Below are 21709 nucleotides of genomic sequence, written 5' to 3'. Positions count from 1 at the left end.
GCCCCGGCCGTGGGGGAACCGCTCGTTAACCCGTACCGTCGCCGTCAAGATTTACAATTGGGTACCATTACGCGAAGAGACTGAAAGCAAACGGTCGTTTATTGGACACGTTACTCCTCCAAGGAGACTGAAGTAACAAGGTACACCGACGTACATCCTTCCTTTGGCTGTGCCCAGCTATGCCAGAGCAAACGTAAAGTCACAGCTCTTGGCTAGAGGAACGCAGCGTATCCTTTTTAAATAAATACTTACTTTCGATGTCTCGTTTTCATATTGAAATCCAATTTCAGTTCCCAGAAAACTACATTTGCAAAGCACAACAAACATTTTTGTGTTTCGGACAAGGACACTGTTGACCACCTGGGTATATTCGCCACAGCTGCCTCACCTGAGCGCCGGTGACAGCACCTCCCGGCAGCACGGCATCACTTCTGGTACGCTTCTGGGGGCCTAACTCTACTGAGTAGGACCTTACTTTCCAAGACTGCTTGCAGAGCAACGGAACAGCTGCTTTGTTTTGAACGCAGCGGTCTTCATTTTACAGCAATTTTATAAAAGTAATTATTTGATTTACAGGAAAAAAGAGGCATGCAAAAGTCTAACTAAAGCTGTTTCCATGTGCAAAACAAGGTTACCACCAAAGTGAGAATCCTTGCCTTCCTCCAGAGGAAAATGCAGTAAAATTTAAAATGTAGTCTAAAAATTGTCATGGACAAAGAAGCCAAGGTTTGTTTCTTTTCTTTTAGAAACACTTAAAAATAAAATAGAAAAATACCATATTAATTTAATAATTACCATTCCACATCCTGAAAGGAGACCAAGAAAAAAAAAAAAAAATTCAACATTTTCTTGGCATTAAAATACAGGAGGTAAAAATGTGGGATAAAACGTAACGCAACTACAGGTGGCCTGCACCTGGATGAATGGAAAATATTAGGTTTAGCTGCTTTACTTCCTACAGTAGCTATAATAAACCATGCTCAGCTGAATGAAATTAGCAAATGCATTTAAAAGGAACAGTCTCACACAGCACATCTGACAACAATGGACTCATATATAAAAAATGTGGGTTTAGCCTGAATGCCGAATAGTTTGTTGCAGGTTTACCGGAGTCATTATAGCAATCCCTTATTCCTTCAACATCGTTAGAATTCAGTCTCCCTGCCCATCCAGTAACATGTGTGCAGCTCCCTGAGGATGAATTTTTAGTAATTTACTTTTCCAGATTTTCATTTTTGCAAGTATCATCAGACTTCAGCAGATTTAATATTTTAAGGCAGACCGATAGTCTCTCATTTTGAATAGCCAATCTTGTGAATTCTGCAGTTTTGGAAAATTCTGGAGTCAGAGGTAGTGCTCTAAGAAAGTGTCCAACGAGCTGGGCTTGGTCCAGTGCTATTCTTGATAGTCGATTAAGTTCTCCGTGATCTGGTAACGTTAGATGAGTCATTGATATAAGCTGTAAAAGGTGCTTACTAAGTTGCCTGACATGAGTCAACTTCTCTGCCCAAAAATTCACTTCCCCTTTATCAAACAGGTAATCATCTTCTTCCTTAACAAAAAGAAAAACAACAGTGATTAGAAAATGACTTGTGGTCTTGATAATAATGAGAAAATTATAAAAGATATGAAAGAAGTTATATAGAGAAATAATGACAATAGAGGCTGTTACAGAACAGCTTCTTTATATTAAAAAAAAAGGTAAAAATTCATATGCATCATTTTTCAAAGGTTTGAGAAAACGCAGTAAAAAAGGTTCCTACTTTGCCAAAGAAATTTTACCTTCAAAAATCAGGCAGTTATGGTATAACTCTTGGGAAACAGTGGAAGTAAATAGTAATCCTAATCCTTAACACGTGCTTGCCTTCCCCTGTGAAATTGTCTTACATTTCACAGAGACCTCTCTGTAACCAGTATGGTAATTTGCTGTATCATGGAGCTTTTTGAGTGGATTAAATAAAAAAGGAAAATTGTATCAGTCAGTGAAACATCAGAAAGGCATACCTAAGCCACAGGCTTAAGAAAAGATTCATAATATATTTCATGGGTCACATTAATTGTCAACGAACTTCTCAAAGACATAGCCACTTCTGCTCCTTCCGGTTTACCTTCCAGCATTATTTTGATTTTTACAGTCTTTTCAAGACAAAGAGAGCCCAGTGTATTATACAGCATTAGGTTTTACAGAGCCAGCATGGCAAAGTTTTTCTTTACATAAATAATCCTTCTGAAGACAATGACTGATGTGAGAGAGGCTGTTCCGTGCGCTGTACAAAACTGGTCGTATGGAAGGTGGCACAAAGTTACCAAATATTTAAATGCCATCTCTGGAAAAGCCAGCAGTTGGGAGAACACTGTGCTTGAATGCCAGGTGTGCCTGGCACCCACAGCAGCAGTTTAAATTCAAGGCAAGCCATCATCTGCAATGATACTGAACGCAGTTAGTTACAGCCTCAAAATGTTTCAGTCAACAATGATTTTTTAAGTAGCTCTTGATTTATTTCAATGTTTGCTTATCGGTCTCTTTAATTTTATGCTGATATTGCTAGGAAACAAACATCAAACTATTTTTATTCTAAATACTATCCATGTGAATTTTTATTTTAAATTGTAAATCAGTTAATACTGGAGTAGTGATCATCAGGCTGCATCAGATGAGATACTTCATTCTATTCCTACCACAAGACTGCAGAAACATAGCGATCCCAACATGAGATAGCAACTGGTTGTTAAAATTACCGGGGCTGAAGTCTCTGAGTCTCTTTTCAGATCGCTGTCTCCCAGCAGCCACTCCAGCAGGATCGGTACACCGGCACGGATCTCCCCCCACCGCTGGAGCAGCTCACACAGTATGCCGAATGCTAAATCCAAGGCCATTGGAGCATTCACTATCCTAAGTGCAAACTCTGTTGAGAGAAAATAGGCGTAACAACGTATAGCAAGACCACAAACATTTTCAAATAAAATCATCACAAAAATGATTTCTTGAAAACAGATGCTGAATTTACACAAGCACATTTAGAATGATGAATTATACTGCAAAAAAGTTAGATGAATGTTTACTTCTGTACCACTTGGGGCCTCTTCTCAATTCCAAAATAATACACCAAGCAACTGAAAATGCTGACGCTTAATATTTTTTTCCTGGCCATGCAGTGACATTCATTAATTTGGGTTTAAATATACAAAGATGTCTGTTAGAAACATCTCCAGAGACAGTCCTGACACTATTACACAGTGACTATTTTTGCAAAACTGCAGCTATGCCTTAAATCTGATGTTTCACTGGAACTCAAAACCTACAGCACATTATATTTTTTTAAAGGGCTGGGATAGAAAATGAATTATTATTTGGTTTGCAATCTCTTTTATATAAAGATATACATACATACATATATATACACACACATGCATACATATGTCAGAGAGATCAAGCATGCAAGACGGGCTCGGGGCTGTTAAAGAAGGGCAAGGCAGACACTGTTTACAGTACCATCACAGAGCTGTATTTATACAGGTTTTGCTATCGGCTGCTACAGTATTTTCCCGAGGGAGCGAAGAAACCGACAAATCATGCCAGAACCGTACACAAAGCCATCATCCACACCGCATTTCTTCCCTAAACTTCCCCACTGCTCTATTTGGGCAGATGCTGTTTTAACTGTATGGTTCCTAGGGCTGCCCTCAATAACGGAGTACATAAAAATGCCAGAAGCCCCGTTTGCACGAGAACTCCAACAACTGCGTTCACAGGTACGAGTTTCTCCACTGGTAACATTAATGCAATTTCTCTTTTTAATGGGAATGCAGAAAGAGGACTAAAGGAGAGCTAATGAACAAGCCCCTGTAAAATCCCCATTACTGTAAAATGGATTTTGGCAAAATTCATCCTTGTCCATAGTCACCAGCAAAAGAACAACTGTTCACTGAATGGTCTGTCTTCTAAGTGGCGATATCATAAGGACATGTCATTCTTGAAGGCTGTCTTTTGCGAGCAGACAACACAGCGGAATCAGAATTATTCGGTAAAAATCCATACAGACACGGAAGGCAGACCTTACTTTTTGTGTCTGAGCGTATTTAAGCATTTCTCACGAAGGAGAATGATTATTGACATGAAAGAGGCATAGCAGTGCAGCTGAGATCTGTCCTTCACAACCCACGTTCAGAGCCGCAGCACGGACCTCTATTCTGTGACACCTCCCAGGGCCTCAGGCCAGCTGCAGGTTTTCTAGAGTACGTTGGCACAGCAGAGAAACGTACAGTAAAACACCAGGACTAGGCAAATACGTGTGCCAATGAATAAGGGAGCGCAGGAAACAACTAAGGACAACACAGACCGACGGAAAGATGGGTACACGGTATTTGACAGACCAGGCAATGTACCGAGGACATTGGGGAGGATGAATTAGTATCTGAGACCATGAGAACAAAGGACCATAATAAGGAAGGGAGTGAAGGAGAAAGAACAGATGGTCCCTTCTTTATCTTGGAGTTAGATGAGGGTAAATGGAAATCTCCTTGAACAAGCAACAGGAAAGCAGGCAGTCAATCTCTTGGTGACACTAATAATGTTACATACGCAGTTTGTCTCTGCTAGACAGTAAAATCAAATGTTCAATTGTGTTTTCTTCATGTTAGGACTTATCACTGTATCAGGACATCCCTCAGCTTTGTCCGTGAGGGAGAGCTTGCAGGGGTGCAGTGCGGCATTCCCACACCATTTATTTTAGGTGTTGTTTTTGCTGACATTTCCTTCTAGGACTTTTTTTTTTTTTAAACTTGCTTTCTCTGTTTCTGTGCCCTACTTGGTACCAGTCTGATACTCCAAGAATGGGTACAATGGTTGTCCTCTCTGTTTTGATTTGCTTAGGCTCAGGTAGAAAACACAGTTTCATTCAAGTGCCATGGGGACCTCAAAAATACTGGCAATCCTCAAGAGTGGAAGAACAGAAATGAAAATGGAGTGCAGGGTTCTGAGCCTGAAACAAACATCCCGGTTACAAACACTTACAAAACACAACATCTTAAACCCAGCTCTTTTGAATTCTGATGATCCTTCAGAGTTTTACGGATGATTACTGAAGGCCTCCGATTGTCAATATTTATATAATATCTCTTGCTTGTGTCACTTTATTTGTATTTGAATATTTAGCAAATTAAGTGATGATGGGAGCTAAAACCCAAACATGTTATGTCCCACTGCTGTCTGTCTTCCTGAAGTTAGCTGTTGCTTCGGAGGACTGATTATAGATACAACTGCAGATATTTAAAGTACCTGCCATTTTCTGGGGTCTTTTTTTCCCTTTTAAGATTTAGACTCCTGAAGTACAAATATGGTGATGCTCTCTTTGTCAATGAGAACACTGGACTACTGAGAAATGCACCAAAACATGCATTGGGGCCTCTAATTCTGTTATTACGTGAACATGCTGAAAACTACCAAGAGGTAGCAAAACAAGTAATGCTGAGGTACTGCTTAGACTGAACTTGCTTGCTAGCAAATTTTCAACATAAGAAAAGGCAGTTTTGTGGTCACATAGCACAGCAATCTTGTAGGGAATCCTTGTGTTGCAGCAAAGGAAATGGTAAAGTGTTTTGGTTTTTTTTTTTTTCCCCAAAGAAGAGAAGAGAAAAAAAATAACAAGAAAAACATATAAAGGAGGTCTAACACACAGGAAAAACATGAAGACCCTGAACACAGTACTGACCCAAAAGATGCCTACCGCCCTTCTGTGAACTGCAGACACCATTTAACTGATCAACCGAACTCATGCATCAGTTCTGATGTTGAGACCAGAGGAAAACAAAGCAACATTACTTTGATAATGCTGAAACTTAGGCTTCAAAAATTTGGGTAAGAGCCTACCCACCTTGGGTTTTGTGCTAGAGGAGATAGCACAGCGGCCTCCTTGAAGTGTTGACACAGATCATACTCTGGCAGATGAAGAATTTTTGCTTCCACCTGCCCATCCCATCCCTCTACTGCAGAGCATCAGGAATGGCTCCATGGTTTCTGAATCCCTTCCTCAGCTGCCGTTACTTACAAAGCGCACTGATACTAACTGACTTTGATACCAGTTCACACAAATTTGGTGCTAGAATAGTTCAAGATCAGATTTGGGGACTACCATTGCCTCAAGGACAACAAAGAGATGGAGCAAGTATCCAAAAAAGGTCTATCGACTCCCTAAGCCTGGAGTGCTGAAGTAATACAGATAAATAACAGCAAGCAAAGTTACATACATACCCATGATTTAATAGGTAAAAAACGCTTTCAGAGGGGAAAATGTTGTACTGCTTTGATGAACCCCAGCTCTAAAAGTAACAGCAATGGATGCTGTAAGCACGTACAAAATCTTTTAAGATACCCACAAAAGGTGTATGTCTTCTAAAAATAAACGTACATGTCTTCACTGACGTATTAATTGTTTACAAGAACTGCTCCACACATCATCATTTGCCTGCAAAACAGGGCTGATTTTCAAGAAGCCACATATTACACATGATGCTGTGTCCATGACTCATGCTATGACTTCAGAAAGTGGTCTGAGCAAGCTGGAAGTTCACCAGGGGCAAAAAGGGCAGGTGGCTCTCCTCTCCCTGAAGCCCCCTCGGGCCATGGGCTCCTGATGCTTACCTCCAGCCAGCTCAGGTACTCTGCTGATCACCTGGTAAATTAACGCGCAGAATAGCAGAATACGAATTTGGCATGCAACTTGGCGTGTGGGTTCTTCTGCTCGGCTGGCAGGCTGGACTGGTTACCCTGCAGTCAGAATTGGTACAGCTGGGAGCCGGGGAAGGGAGGATCACAGGGCAGCGGGGGCAAGGAAAGAGGCCAAAGGGAGAGCGAGACCTCCCCGTTCAGCAAGCTGTTAGCTCAGGTCAGCTATAATCCGAAACTTCCCTGTCAGAGTCATGTAAACAAAACGCTAACAGAGATGAGTCAAATGACTGAGTATTTATAGCCTTTCATAATGTAAGTAACTATTTAAAGTAACTGAATAAAAAATTTCAAATGACAGATTTCTAGAAGCCGCTCACAGCTGATTACTGCCGCAGGAACTAAGCCATCAGAAATCGAACCTGAAGACGTAGCTATTACCAAACACTGAAAATTCAGTAGTGCTCCTACCACAACAGTTCTACAGACTATCAAAATGGTGTTAAAATTATCAGTTTTTTAAATTCTAAAAAGTGTGTATGTTCCAACATATGCAAAAACATCACGAGCAAGATAAGCATCTCGCTAAATAAGCCACTACAGGGGCTGAAATACAAAAAAAATTCTCTATGCTTTAAACAAGTACTTACAAGCAGAAGAATGAATACTACTCCTTGAAATGAAAAACAAAAGATAAGCATCAGGTACTACATGTTTTTTTCATTTTGAGGAAGTGAATTTTCACAAAGGGAAAGGGGTTAAGTACTGCAGTGTTTTAGTCTTTTGTGAATCCACCCACATAAAAATTAGACCTCCCACATACACATTCATATACTCCAAAAGCTTTGATCATGCCAGATGTAAATATTTCTTCTAGTAGCCTATTACGTGTCCTCCAACTATACAATTGTTCTCTGTTAAAGCCTTGGTGATATTATGGAGAACTGAAAGGATGTATTAAGAGCATATACACAGATTTTAAGGACAACCATGATAAAATATAGGCAAAATAGAAAAGCAGAACATACTCCTTGCCTAACAAAGCATTTTATAATTGGTTTTATACTGGAAATTGTTAACTAAAGTTAATTTTAGATCAAAGAGTAGGGCAATTTTTCTAAATGTACACTGTCTTCAGAACAAACATAAAGAGAAGTAAAACTGCAAGGAAGCTTAGTGTAACAGTCCTGAGAGAAAGCCTCACAAAGAACAGCGTACTAACAGCAGTATTTTCAAGGAAAACATATAGGGTAAGTTCTTCAACTGGAATTACAGAAAGTATTTTAGGTATACTCTAAATTGGTAAAATATTTTTTACTTTTCTGCACAAAGTGCTGCCTGCCTAGGTATAAACATGACTACATCACTATCAATACAGTACCTCGTAACACCCAAGTAAAATAAGGTAGTATTCTTGCTTCACAGACAAGCATGGACATTTGAATCAAGAAAGCTCACTGAATGATTGCTTGACAAAACTGGAGTTTTATCTCAGGTTTTCTGATACATCACCTTAACAAGATGATGAATACCAAGCAAGAGATCAGGTTCCCATCCAAATGATGGCAGATTCAGCATCACAGTCACTAATACCTATAATATTAGATTTGCAAATGGAAAATTTCACCTATTGAATCACTAATCACTTTTTGTTGCATTGAAGGTTTTCTTCTTTTTGGTATTAAATAAATCAAGTTTGCCCCTATTCTCACCATATCAAATATAAGAGAACTGAGCGAGGCATTGCTGCAGATGTATTTTTTTTACTTAAAATACTGTGTTTATGTACGCACAGGCTTCACAAAACTTTAAAAGCCTTCAAATTTAAAAAAGAAAAAAATCCCACTGGCCCAACCCAAGAGTTACATAAGGTGGTAAATAAAGTGAGGTTAGAAACTGAATTTCTTATGTTGGAATAACCTGCTTATATGTTCTACTTTGAGCTAGATGGGAATTGTGCAACTCCACAGCCAGGCAACACACAGGTGTCTTGCCACCAGAAAAACAACAGGACAGAGGAAAAGCAATAGCAGTAGATAGAAAGTAAAGGGATGTCCATACCCCCTCAGTCCCCACAAATAATGTTACAGTGCTATCATCCTTCTGGGCATTAAGATTAAAAAAGGACAACTGAGAAGTAAAAGAACAACAACAAAAAAAAGAAAATGCAGAAACGGTAACTATTGCGTCCGGATAGTTGGCAGATGGCTCTTGAAAGGCTGCTTGTTCATTGCACTGTGCCATTTTAACTCACAAACATCAAACTTTCCACTTTTTAAAATGACCATTTATGTAAAATCTAATATATAAGCAGATTCCTTTTTATAGTGTTTCATAAAATCAAAGGCGATTAGATCACTTCTATCCTCTCGAGAAATATCATTCCCTCGATGACGTACAACTACTTCATCTGTTTTCCATTTCCCTGCCTGAGTCTGTTTTATAACCGTGCTTTTTCAGGATGACTTTAAAAAGAGGCCCTTCCTGACATCATGCAACACGATGTCAAAACACAACACTATTACAAAACAAACTAATCAAAACTAATTTCTTAATAGTTGCAGTCTCCGAGCAGAGTGGCAGTGACGCTGCTCGCAGCTTTGACTTTGATTATAAACAGATCTGAGTTAATAACATGTCTGATTATGATGGAAACTTACAGCTCAGGACTGAGCAGAAAATTAAAGTTCCTTCTTGAAAAAAAAGCACACACATATTCATCATCTTTTCAAGCCCTTTTTTGGAATGTGAACAGAACAGTATTTTTCAACTCAGCAACTAGATTTTTTTTTCCCTCTTTTTAAATATATATATGCATACATAAGCTTTTCCCATGCAAGCCTTGCCTCCTGTACTCAAAGGGTTTTATTACAAAACAACCACAGCTCACAGATCTTTCAGAGGAAATGAGCATTTGGACTTTACCACTTGCATTACCGCTTTTACAGAACCTCCCCCCCAAAGCCATGTTCTCATTTAAACTGCAAAAAACCAATACCCCCTGCATAAACCCACAGAAATAATGCTTTTCCTTTTGAAAAGGTAAAAAATAATATTATTCAGCTAATTGTTTAAAACATTGCCAATGAGTATGTGAGTATGTTTTTTAACTCAAACTACGTATTTATTGGAAAAATGAAGATAAATACTCACAGTTTCAAAATTAGTATCACTAGAACTAAATACATGACCGAAGCCTCTTGTTACTGGCATGTTCCAACTAAGGAACTTTTTGCTTAGCACTGATGAAGATTACCAAATGTGAATGAGATATATATTACAGCTCTCCTGTAGGAACACAGGAGACAAATTTATCTCTGTATCATAGCTGGGATTTTAGAGTAGTATCTGCAGAATGGTGGTGAAAGGTTTGTTATTTAAGAGATAAAGGAATAAGGAAAGGGTGGGTAATCAATATAGAAGACTGTACACAAAATTCTTCTCCCCACACAATACTTGAAAACCAATATATTTTGGGCAGAACACTCAAATATGTAAAAGCTATTTTTAAAGCAGTCATAGAAAGGCAGGCTTTCCTTCAATGCTATGGAGTCATAGCCACGACCATCACAGCTTGCGTAAGGAGCCTATCAAGATGTGTAAGCTGCTGTACTGTTTACTCACTTGCAATTAAAACGCCAGTAAGAAAAAACATGTAATAGATTATTCACATGAACACTCCATTTAACTTTTACTGCTTTCAGACTCCAGCGCTGAGCACGTACAATTATTTTTCATGTATTATTTCTTAATTTTCAAAAGTATAACAACTCATAACCTTTACATAACAGTGCCACTGTGTAATTAATAGAGCTAAATGAAGCGCTGTCAGTAAATAATCAGTAGCCAGTCTTTGATGGATGAGCTGATTCTAATTCAGTCCATTCACTTTCAACTTTAATTAGTGGCATTGTATTCTACAAAGCAAACAGTTCCTTCATCCATGTGATGATTTAACGTATAAGTGGGCTGAGAACAACTTGTAAGGTGTCAAAATAAATTTGGGAATGCAAAGTAAGAACTCACAGTGATTACACATTCTTATATAATGCAATTCTTTAAAAAGAAGTAAGTAATATAAAGTTCCCATTGCAAAAGCCACTGATTTTAACAAGTACCAATAAATCGTGCTAAGACAATTATAAGTTTCAATGTTCCTTTTTCTTTAATTAAACCAAGTGATCTGAATTACTAAATGCATGTTGGTGGAATTTTTTGCAAGACACAAATACAGGCATAAAAATGCTATGTATTTCTATACGAGTACTGATGCAACACTATACTTAATTTTTTTGGTACTATAATCCTTGTTCTAGATGTGTGTTTGTCGCAGCTGGTGACAACTGCTAAGCACACTCTTCAGTTTTGAATTACTGGAATTTAGAGTAATTTTAGATTACTGGAAAATTTTCTAATAAACATATAAAAATTTGAATAACTCAAGACCACTTAGGTTACAATATGCTTTGATCTTGTTCTACGTTTTCTCCTGAACATTAGTTTACATTGGTATGTCTCATCCTTCTTCCAGCAGTTCTGCTCTAAAGGGTGGGACAATGCAGAGTTGCAGATTCCTGCAAGCTGTGGCTATTGAGCACATCTGAGTAGACAAGACACGTGCTAACTTACTACAAAACATCTGATGCAGGTGTATGTGCGACTTACTGAATGCAGGTATTTTTGAGCAGGATAGCAAAAAGCAAGTTGGGAACCTCAGCAACTCTCTTCGTATCTGTTCTGATACCTTATAATGAAATATATCGGGGAGAGATTGTTTTTAAGATGATTTATATTTATCTTTGTTTCGTATTACTTATTAAAAAAGGGCGACATTTGAAATAAAATTACTATAAAATTGTTCTTATGGAAAGTGCCATAAATCTTTTGTATAATAATTTATGTCAAAAAGGTTCATGATATATTGTCAGCTTCTATACTGGCCAATTCTCTAAACCCATTATCTCAGCACGTAAGATCATAAAGTGCAAAACCTCACAGAAGCTGTTTGCTATATGAACACTTGATGAAAAAAAAAAACCACCTTCCATCAAAAGCTTCCAATATAGCCCAGATAGATGATGAATGAGTAAGACAGACCAAGGGATGAAACTTGTGTGTAAAGAATAGCTTATGTTATTTTTATCTTTTTGCTGGCTATACATACACAGATACACAATGCCATAAAAATACCATTACGTTTGCAAACACACTGTAATGTTAGAAACTGCCAGAACCACAAAATATTCACACTGCAAGTGCGTTAGTAACAAATGACTGAGAGGATGTTCTTTCTTTCCCTGTCAAGATCCAAATGCCTTCCAACGCCTGTTCCAAGTTGCTTTTGATGCAGCGTAGCTTATGATCTGTTGTTACACGGTTTTTCTGACATACCGATGAAAAATGTCAGCCTGACTCTCGAGCTGTGGTCTAGACAGCCAGGTCCTGCCAGGGACCTCCTATTCAACAATTCAGTGATTACAGATCACTTAGGGGCAGTTCTCCTGCAGGTGTTTAACAGATAAATTAAGCACAGCCACATGTCTCAATCCTGAATGGAACATACCTATCTCAGAAAAATTTTTCAAGAGCATTTTCAGTCCATTTGCTCTTCACAACAGGAAGAAGATGCACCAATGATTTCACTTGAGAGTGAGTTGGTTTCTGGACTTTCTTTCAGAAATACTCTGAAATGAGATGAAGCATACATATTCCTCACTTCTCTACTATCAAAAGTAGTAGATCCTAATCACCCTAGTGTGGCTGAGGCATTTCTATTATCAGGACTCACTATTTCTTCCCAAGATCATGTTCACATTTCACATTAAAGCAAGAAACTCATCTCCTTTTTCTTTCACACAGCTCTTGCCTCCTAGGTGACTTCTGGATTTTGCACCCACAGCATTTCCCTTTACATGGGCAGGTCCACACCTCTTTGGAAATCCTCTGGCTTACTTATCTCTCTTACCAAAACACCTAAGGCTCTGGCATTTCCGTACAACTGTCATCTGAATGAGAAACAGCTGGGTCAAGACTTGCTAGGAAACTTCTACCTGTCATCAGGGCATCCTCTATCAGGGTCCAAGTGATTTGGATGGTATGTCTCTATCCCAGACATCTGTGGGGTGGTCGCTACCTGCAACTTCATCTGCATCAGACACAGCACCATTTTGGAGGCCTTGGCACGCTCTGGTGGATCAGCAAATAATAACACGATTTGTATGAATTACTTTGAGGCCTTCTTCCAAGTAAATTTATGGGAGGAGTAGAAGCTGCTTACTCTTGCATATAATGTGAATATATAGACAGACTCTTTGATAAATACTATTCGATCAGTAATCAGCGTTCTTCAATGGAAAGTCTAACATAGATACCAATGTACTTGTCTAATACAGATTTTACATTTGTCTTTTCCATTTCCTTCAAAGTCCTTTGAGGAATTGGTTTGTCTCTCTTCAACTGAGAAAGAACTAAGACAGTGCTGTGAGTGTTCGCCCCAATATACTGATGTCCTGAATATAAGTGCTCCTTGCACAAGATACCACAAAAGTGAAAACATTTGTGTCTTACATTATTAATACAGTCATGAACTACACACCACCAGGGACTTCCAGTCAATGGGAAGAAACCTCTCTTTCTATTCTCTCCACATTTAATACATGGCTTTGAACCTTTCTTATTCCAAATATTCCAAAATATTCTAAACGGGTAAGGAAGACAGAATGGCTAAGTAACCTGTGACTCTCAGTCACTCATGATGATATGGAGTGCTTCACAAATCACCTGCATTTATGCGATGTCCACAGAAAGAAGAAACGGCACTATCTATTCCCCAGGCAGAGTAGACAGCCATGAAGATTAAAAAATCTTGACTGATTTTAGATGTCTTATCTGAGACATTATGACCTGTTTCACTGAGTAGTCAGTATCCCATAAGGCTTTAATATTCAAAATGCACTTCACCTGGCTTCAGCTGTATGTGCTCTGAACTCCTGCAAATCATGCTTCCAAGGTATCTAGCTAAGCACTCAGCAAACTAGCAGCCTCCTTAACCTCCTTTCCAAACTCTGGTTGGTGTGACTTGCTTACCTGCACAAATCAGCTCTCTGGGAGAGGCAGGGATAGAATGCAAATCACAAGAGCAACACTAAATGGCTTTGGCATGTCCCTTCTTGCGATCCTGGTCTTACTATCACTTCAGTTTTGCAACTGAGGGAATACTGTTGGAGATGATCGTTTCCTATACTTTATGTTCCTGATTCATCATCAGAGAAAACGTCTTGTCTATTGAATTATAAAAGAACAACTGTAAAAAACCCAAACAGTGATAGTGTAGCTATTCCTTGATTCTTAATACATGCAGCACAGCAAGGCTGAATTAAAGTTGTGTTTCTGCATTTTTGGATACTTGGCCTTGCAATCTTACAAATATTCTTAGTGTGGGGAAAGGGGGGATGGGGAAGATGGCAATGTATATGTGTAATTTTCCAAATTTCAAAAAAGAAAAAGAAATCTATACCTTACCCAAATAACGTGACATTATATTGAAGCCCATGAGTCAGAGAGACAGTGGAGCCACAAGGCTGACCACTCAGGCATCTGCCACTTGAAACTAATGGAATAATAGGAAGTGGTAGCATCACTGGAGATGGGAGGTATACCCCACAGCACTGTTCCAGTGTCTTCTACCTAGTCCCAGTCACCAGACCCCACAGTATCTCAACACAGGTCTAATTACCTTGACGAGTTAAGCTCTGGGTTTGACGCTCTGCCTCACAACTACCTTCAGTCACACTGTCTCCCAAAATGCAGAAAAGTTCCCCTTTTATCTCCTTTGTTAATTCTGCGTCTTCCCCACATTCTTCCTCTTTTGGACCCAGTTCAGTCTCCCTCTTGCCACAACTTTCATCAAAGATCTTTCTCCTCCTTTATGTCCTCCTCTCACACTGGCAAGAGAAAGTCTCCTCCCCTAACCAGTCTGAGCATCATCTCAGTCCCAAACTCTCAATGGTTCAGCTTGACTCTTTCAGCAGTCCACTGAATTTTTCTGATTTAGCTTTTTTCCCCTTCCCTAACCAGAACTGATGGCTCATTCCTCCCCATTTTGCTGACGACCCGCAGGTATTACTGAAACCACAGGAGTTTTCATTTCAAATGCCTAAACGCAGCCTGGCCCAGAGCTGCCCACAGCCACGGCTGCAGAGTCCTTCTGAGGCACCGCGTTCCCGGCACGGAGCATCCTCAGTAGCCCTGCTGGGAACGCAGGTAAGCGTTTCAGGAGCAGAGAAATTTAAGCTGCTTAGTGAACACAAAAATCTTCTGATGTTTTAGCTTTTAGGTTCTTTTCAGTCTCTATTGAATATATATGAAAAGTATAGCATTTTATAGTCCTATTTCTCAGCCAAATTTGTACATATTTTACCAAAAATATCTTGCTCCAAAGCATACATGTATAACAGCCTTCAAAGAAAAGGCCTTCAATTTTTTTTCATAGCCTGCGTAAAGATAGCATTTACCCCTAATTTCCTATGTAGAATCATGTCTATTGTAATAAAACCAAATAATTACAGTAAAAAAAAAAAATACTCACAGTATGGAAAAATCTCAGTACCAACTAGTAAGGATTAACACACGTAGCTGAAAAACAGGATTTCATGATGAGAAGTGTTGGGCAATCCTAGCAACAGACCATCAACCCTCCTTATAAAAATATACAGTTCACACAATTAATTTAATTTACAAAACAATTTATAAAGAGAAGATGGAGATAGAAAAGCAGAAGGCAGTAAGTTTACAGAAGTCAATTCAAGGTCTGTTGAAAAGGTGCAAGAAACTCGAAGGATGAAGTGGGAGGGCAGGTAGAGATGAAGGGAACACTCTGCACAGAAAAGAATAACAGCTCTGGTATATTTTATTCGATCAGAATGGCAATCTACAAGAATAAACAACATCAAAGGGATTTTTGTCCCATTTTTTAACAAAATAAGGAAATCAGCAGGCATGCTTCTGTGTATGTGTTTCCCACCACAACTTCTGAACCAGCTGTACAATTTCAATCCAGTCTGACAAAAAGGATAAGGGAATCCAAAAATATTAAGTCTTGTTTCTATGAAACAGGCCAGCTGGGTAAAAAAAAGAGACCCTATTACTGTCCTGCCTAGTGAAAGGCTGAAACTTCAGTCATCAGAGATGAGAAAATCCACTTATCTGCAAAACAAATCCATGAAAAAAACAAGCTCCCTTCATTTCACTGCTCAAGGAAATTTTTTCCCTTTTTCTTTTATATAAGTAATGACATTTGCAGTTACACTCCACACTGGCATATGTCTTTAACATAGACATATGTGTCTTTAACATAACGACTCTTTTTGTCTTTAACATCTTATTTTTCAATCAGAATGTTTCAAATGAGTTTGCTTCAGGAAAGGCCATATTCTACTTCACCCTGCCATGGATGGCACTAGTTGAGCCTTCACAACTAATCAACTGATTCACATAAAATTTGGAGGACTTACTTACCTTTACTCTCTGACTGCCTTCCACAGTGTCACAGAGATAGATAACCATGCCAAAAATTAGAACACATTGCAAAAGAAGGCAGCTAACAAGCAGGGGCTGCCTATATTGCCTCTACTACTTCTATGAATTTGAAATGAAACCACTAATGTGTTCTACAGTCCAGCAGAGGACAGAATTCAGTTTGTGTATGTAACTACTATTTCATCCTGAGATCCCTTTATCCCTAGGCTCTCCTTACACCCCACTGTATTTGCACTCCAAGGTCTGCACCAACCTTGCATTAGGGGAGTGTGAAGTCATTTGCTCCAAAGAACCAAGTCCTCTATACTCAGAATATAACCTGAGAGACTGTTTCCCATCTCAGTATGATCTTGCCTAATTAAACTGATCTACCCAACACACATTGCTTTAGAAGAAGGAAATCAATATTGGGAACATCTTTTCTTAAAGACCCTTGACTTGCTCATTAACACAAGTTTATTTGATCCTGCTGCTACCAGCCTTCAGAGAACATAGGAGATACCAGTTTTCCTGATGTTTCTGAGAGGCGGTGGTGATGGAATATGGGATGCTAATATACTATATTGCGATATGGTGATTTACATGAGTAATTTACATTTGGGGAATTTGAATTAAAGAGGAAAGACATTCTGGAAATTTAATTCTTAGTTGAGCTTCTTAATGCCTGTACATTAGACTGAGACTTTCAGCAAGTATGAGGAAATTAAAAAGGAAAAGAAAAAAAAAAATCTATCTTCTGCTGTTTACAGCAAAAGTATGTTAAGTTGAGCACCTAAGTGTAACAATCTACAGTATTGAAGTTCTAGTATTACAATATACAATATATAGATTTGGAATTAGGGAAGGTTGGTTTTGTTTGGGTGTGAACTTACAAGTACAGCAAGGAGAAGTCTACAAAGTGTAACTGTGGTCTTCAACACAAACATGAAATCAGCTTGTGTGTGTCTGCACATGAGGGAAAGTAAAAGGGTAATTAACATAGTACATGAAAAAATGAATGGGTTTTATTAGTCCTGGTAACAAGATATTGTAAGTCTAACCTTCACTGTGATCAAGCCAAGTGTATAAGTTAATCAAGGCCTTCACTAAAGTATTTCTGTTAACACTTTCATCTTACCAGTGGGAATTATTTATAAAACCGTTTTCCACTGCTAGCATGACAAGGTGATCATTAACACAGCACAGACCATGCAAAGGAACAAAATTAAAAACATGCGAAAGTGGCATTACACTGGTACTGTAAGCAACTGCCATAAATAATTCTGCTCCTCAAAGTGATTTCAACAGTCTTGCTCTAAATCTAACAAATCAAAAGCTTTTTATAAAAAGTCTAATTCTTGAAATTTAAATTTCTAGGCTTCCCAAGGATGTTTAACATGACTTTCTCATGCATGTGAAATCAATTTGTTCAACCAAACCAGTTCCGAGTTCCCCTTGTAAGAGCTCATTTGGAACTGATTATAGAAAAAAAAAAAAAGACATTGAGTTTTACACATCTTAGGTTTTGAAGTAAGAGTCCATTGTGTCCCACAACTGCTTTCCACCCCCCCATCAACACACCACGAATTAAAGCAACCAAATCAATGGGAAGGCTATGGCTCAGGGAATCGGTAATACAATAAAAACACCTTTTATTCTATGGTGCCACTTTGACTCTGGCACAGGTAGGTACTATCTTGGTCATTAAAAATGCCGAGTGCTGACTTGCATGAAAACAAACTGGTGGTTTAGGTTAGTTTGCAAAGGTATTTATATTCCCTACCTCACTCCCTCCCACACATACACAAATGAAATTCTGTGTGCAAAAATCTGCTTGCAGAAATTTATTATCCCCTCATTCTTGGTGAAATACCTCTCAGTGCAAGATGACATTACAAATAAACATAAACATCCTACATGCACGCCTTGAAATGGGGCATGGGACAAATATTTTGCATAGGGCTCTGCGCAGGTTTTCAGTATCATTCTTGCAGAGTGATACCTTATGACGCAAAGGGCAGAACAAGAGGAAATTTGCACCGTTGATATCTGTTCAATCTCTGCTGCTGAAACACAGAGACCTTCATTCTCCACAGCTGTCGATTAGAGTTTTTCCATAAGCAAAACATTTACAAAAAATAAATTTATTATTTCCCATAGCATTATACATGCATTTCTTAGAAAGAATACAAAAATATATGCTATGTATAATATAGATATTTAAATTAACTTTCAAATATTTAGGTTAAATATGAACATTTTACCAACTAGACGTCTACAGTACTGAGATAGACTTTTAAAGTTTTGCACATTTAGGGCTATGAAGTAACAAGGGTATGGAAATAATTAATTGAAAACTTGTAAAATTTATCAAGCTTTCCAGCCCATCACATGATTTCAGTAGGTATCCCATCTCAGCCTTTATAAAGAATGTCATTTGTGTAGCAGTGTGCCCACCCAGGGCTCTCCCAAATCTTTCAGATCAGAACTCCTAGAATATGGTTCTCAACTCCACTGTATGTGAAGTTGATATTCAGGATACCAAAAAACATCAGAGATGCTGGGCCACATTCACTTGGACTGTTTTCCCTCATTTGACCTTCTCCATCTTAAGCAATCTGAGGAGGAGGGGGGCAGTTGCAGGTTATGGGTAACTAAAGCCTTTTTGTGCACAGTCCCAGTTAGAATAGCAACCCATTTGTTCCAGCTTTCACTTGTGCCAGGTAATGAACAATTGATAAATTAACACCTACTTCCATATCCTGATTTTCAACCATGTCTAGCCCCTGTTGGATGCTAGGAGAAAATGAGCTCCCTATAAAAGGAAATTCTTTTCTTTTAAATTGTATGCAACTCCCTTTCATTCTTCCAGTGTTGTTCTTTCCCCTATTCCCTTTTCCCAATTCCTAATCATTAAACTATTCTTCTTAAAGTAACAGGCTTTCTTTTCCATTGTCATTTGGCAGACTTTTTTGCAACACAATCTAGCTTAAAAAAATTTTTTAAAAATAACTGTCCCCTATATCAAATTGCTTACGTCTGTAGCCATTGGTCTTTCAAAAAGAAATCTCTTGGGACAGCTTTACCCTTTCATAGCAGCAGTGAAACAGAAGGAGCAGTATTAATAAAATTAGAGAACTGCAGCAACTGGTCAGCAAAACAATGCAATTTGTGCCCAGACTTCATTTTTATAGATGAAGGACAAGCTACAACATTATTATTGCAACTTTCATTTCAGCTTTTTCGAACCAATAAAATTGGAGTCCATTAATTCAAATAATACATTTGAACCTTGGTACAACAACAGCTGAATACAATAGCAAAATGCCATACAGATTGTAGGCCAGGTCCTGCAATCTTTGTATATCATGGAACCTCTATTATATCTCTCTTAAATATATCTGTTAAAAATCATTTTCAGAAGTCTAGATATGATTAAAAAGCTGAACATTTTTGTTGGTTCTTAGCATGCCCACAATTAGCAATGCACAATGCCAGCTACAAAAAACAAACAAGAAACCAAAACAACAAAAAAAACCACAACTCTTCATGACCTAGCTGTAAAAACTAGTCAACGTAGGGCCAATAATACAATTTATTTTCACCTGGCATTCCTTGACATTCTTTCACTCTTTTGTGAAGAAAGTACTTTTGTTCCAAAGCACTAGCGCTTCTGCAGTTTCAGCTCGATCAGAGAAAGCACGAAATAGCTCTGTTCAGAAGAATGTGATCAGTCCTTCAGTTTTTGTTTACTCCTGGAGACGCTGATTTTGCATCATTTACTGGCCTGGCTTGCAAAACTATTTTTTCAATGAAGAGAATTAACACTGCTACTTGCTTTTTCTATAATTAACCCAGGAGTAAAAAGCAAACCAATAAAAGAAACACACACAGATTTGGGGTTTTTTAAACACTAAAATACCATAGATCTCTCTCAGAAATAAAGTGCAATGTTTTAAAAGCAGAGGAAGATCAATAGTGGTGCTATTTTGCTTGTATCAAAAGGGCACAGGGCTATCAGGGACAACACTTTTACAGCATCTATCAGAAAACCTGGTTTCATAAGCTTAGGAAGTTTCATAAAAAACTGCAGGAGGGTGTGAATTCACTTTGGTTTCAAGTAAATCGTTCTTCATTAATATTTTAGTCGGACACAAAGACTCCAAGTTTAGTAGGTAAGCTGTGGATAGCAAACAGCCTTCCTCTGTGCTGGCTTTGTGACTAAAGAGAAAAGAACTGGCATCAGAAAGAAAAAAAAAAAAAGGCAGTCAACATATTCAGTGTTGGGTCCCTGAGCTCACAGGTAATTACCAAAGAGTTTTCTGAACAAAAATATTTAAGCCGATTTTCTACCTTTGTCAGCCAACTTTTCCTCTGTACCTAGGGACAACAGCTAAACGTTATTCAAGAGTCACCATTAAACCAGGAAACAATCATACTACATATGCAATCTAAAAGACCTCAATTACTTCCCAGTCAGAGCTTCCAAAAGTTTTCATAACAATACGAGATATTTTTAGGGTATAAAATTAGACTGTCAGATATAAAAGAAATATTATTACAAAGACCCAAAATATACCTATTAGCATAAAAATATGATACGACTAGGCTACAGGTCAAATCTGCTCCTGAAAAATTTATTCTAGCAGAGAGACCAGATGAATTCATTTACACTCCTAGACCTCAATTCTTTCATCCTTGCAACTGACTTGTAATTGTTACCTCCTTAGAACTATTACAGCAAATGTAAAAAAACCCAAATTATAGCTTCTAGCCACACTAAGTATTTCATAATCTCTACCACGTGTCATTGTGCTTTCTGGAACAAACTTCCTAAATGTAAGGTCACCATAGTCATCAGGTAGTCACCAACTAGCACAGGTATTTACCATCTATTTAGTTCGCCAGGATTTAAATGGTCATCTCATTACACATTTGTCTCCCTGCATCAATCCTACTCTGTGCGTGTGCGTAAGGAAGTATTCACCATTAAAAGCATGGAAGGGAAAAAAAGATGCAGCCAGAGGTATGATCCCTTAAGCAGAAGGCTGAACATTCAACATTTTAAGGAGAATGTTGTCCTTTTTCTCTGTGAGCCCTATTATACATATGATCCTACAATTACAGATAGCGTAAGTACGTTATCGGTGATGTAAACCTTCCACGGTTTACAGTACTTTTCAGTGACATCTAGTGCTCTTCACCACGCAGAGTGTTCTAGTAATTCTCGGCAGCACACCCGCTGCCTCCCTCGCTAGGACCTGCTTCAGAGGATTCTCAGAATACACAGGCAGCTGTTTGACCTTTCCTCCTGTCCTCAACATGCCTTATCTAATATAACCGAAGAAATGTCATCACCTTACAGTGTCTCTGAATACAGTCCTATACCATGTTTGAATATAATACCGCAAACTGCTGCCATACTTTACACCTCTCCACTGAGGCTGCAAGAAGTACTGCTTTTAACATAGGCTATTACATAGACTCCGTGCACAATCTTTTAAAAATAAATTTCATTTGTAGAAAATC

The 21709-nt window shown here is 38.4% G+C and overlaps 1 protein-coding gene across 1 annotated transcript in view; it reads right to left on the bottom strand.

Moving 5' to 3' along the window:
- Window positions 1-252: 252 nt before the first annotated feature.
- Window positions 253-21709, bottom strand: part of THADA (thyroid adenoma associated) — a gene marked incomplete at its 3' end in the record, with an annotated part of 165493 nt that continues 144036 nt past the window's right edge. Inside the window, exons 36-38 of the mRNA XM_009579153.1 lie at window positions 2740-2906; window positions 1218-1552; window positions 253-301 (exon numbers count right to left, since the gene is read on the bottom strand). Coding sequence (XP_009577448.1) covers window positions 253-301; window positions 1218-1552; window positions 2740-2906 — 551 coding nt within the window. The remainder of the gene's footprint in view (window positions 302-1217; window positions 1553-2739; window positions 2907-21709) is intronic.

Source organism: Fulmarus glacialis, unplaced genomic scaffold, assembly GCF_000690835.1.
Source record: "Fulmarus glacialis isolate BGI_N327 unplaced genomic scaffold, ASM69083v1 scaffold3696, whole genome shotgun sequence".
NCBI lineage: Eukaryota > Metazoa > Chordata > Aves > Procellariiformes > Procellariidae > Fulmarus > Fulmarus glacialis.
The sequence above is the reverse complement of the archived record's forward strand: the minus strand, read 5'-3'. Positions and strand labels throughout refer to the sequence as shown.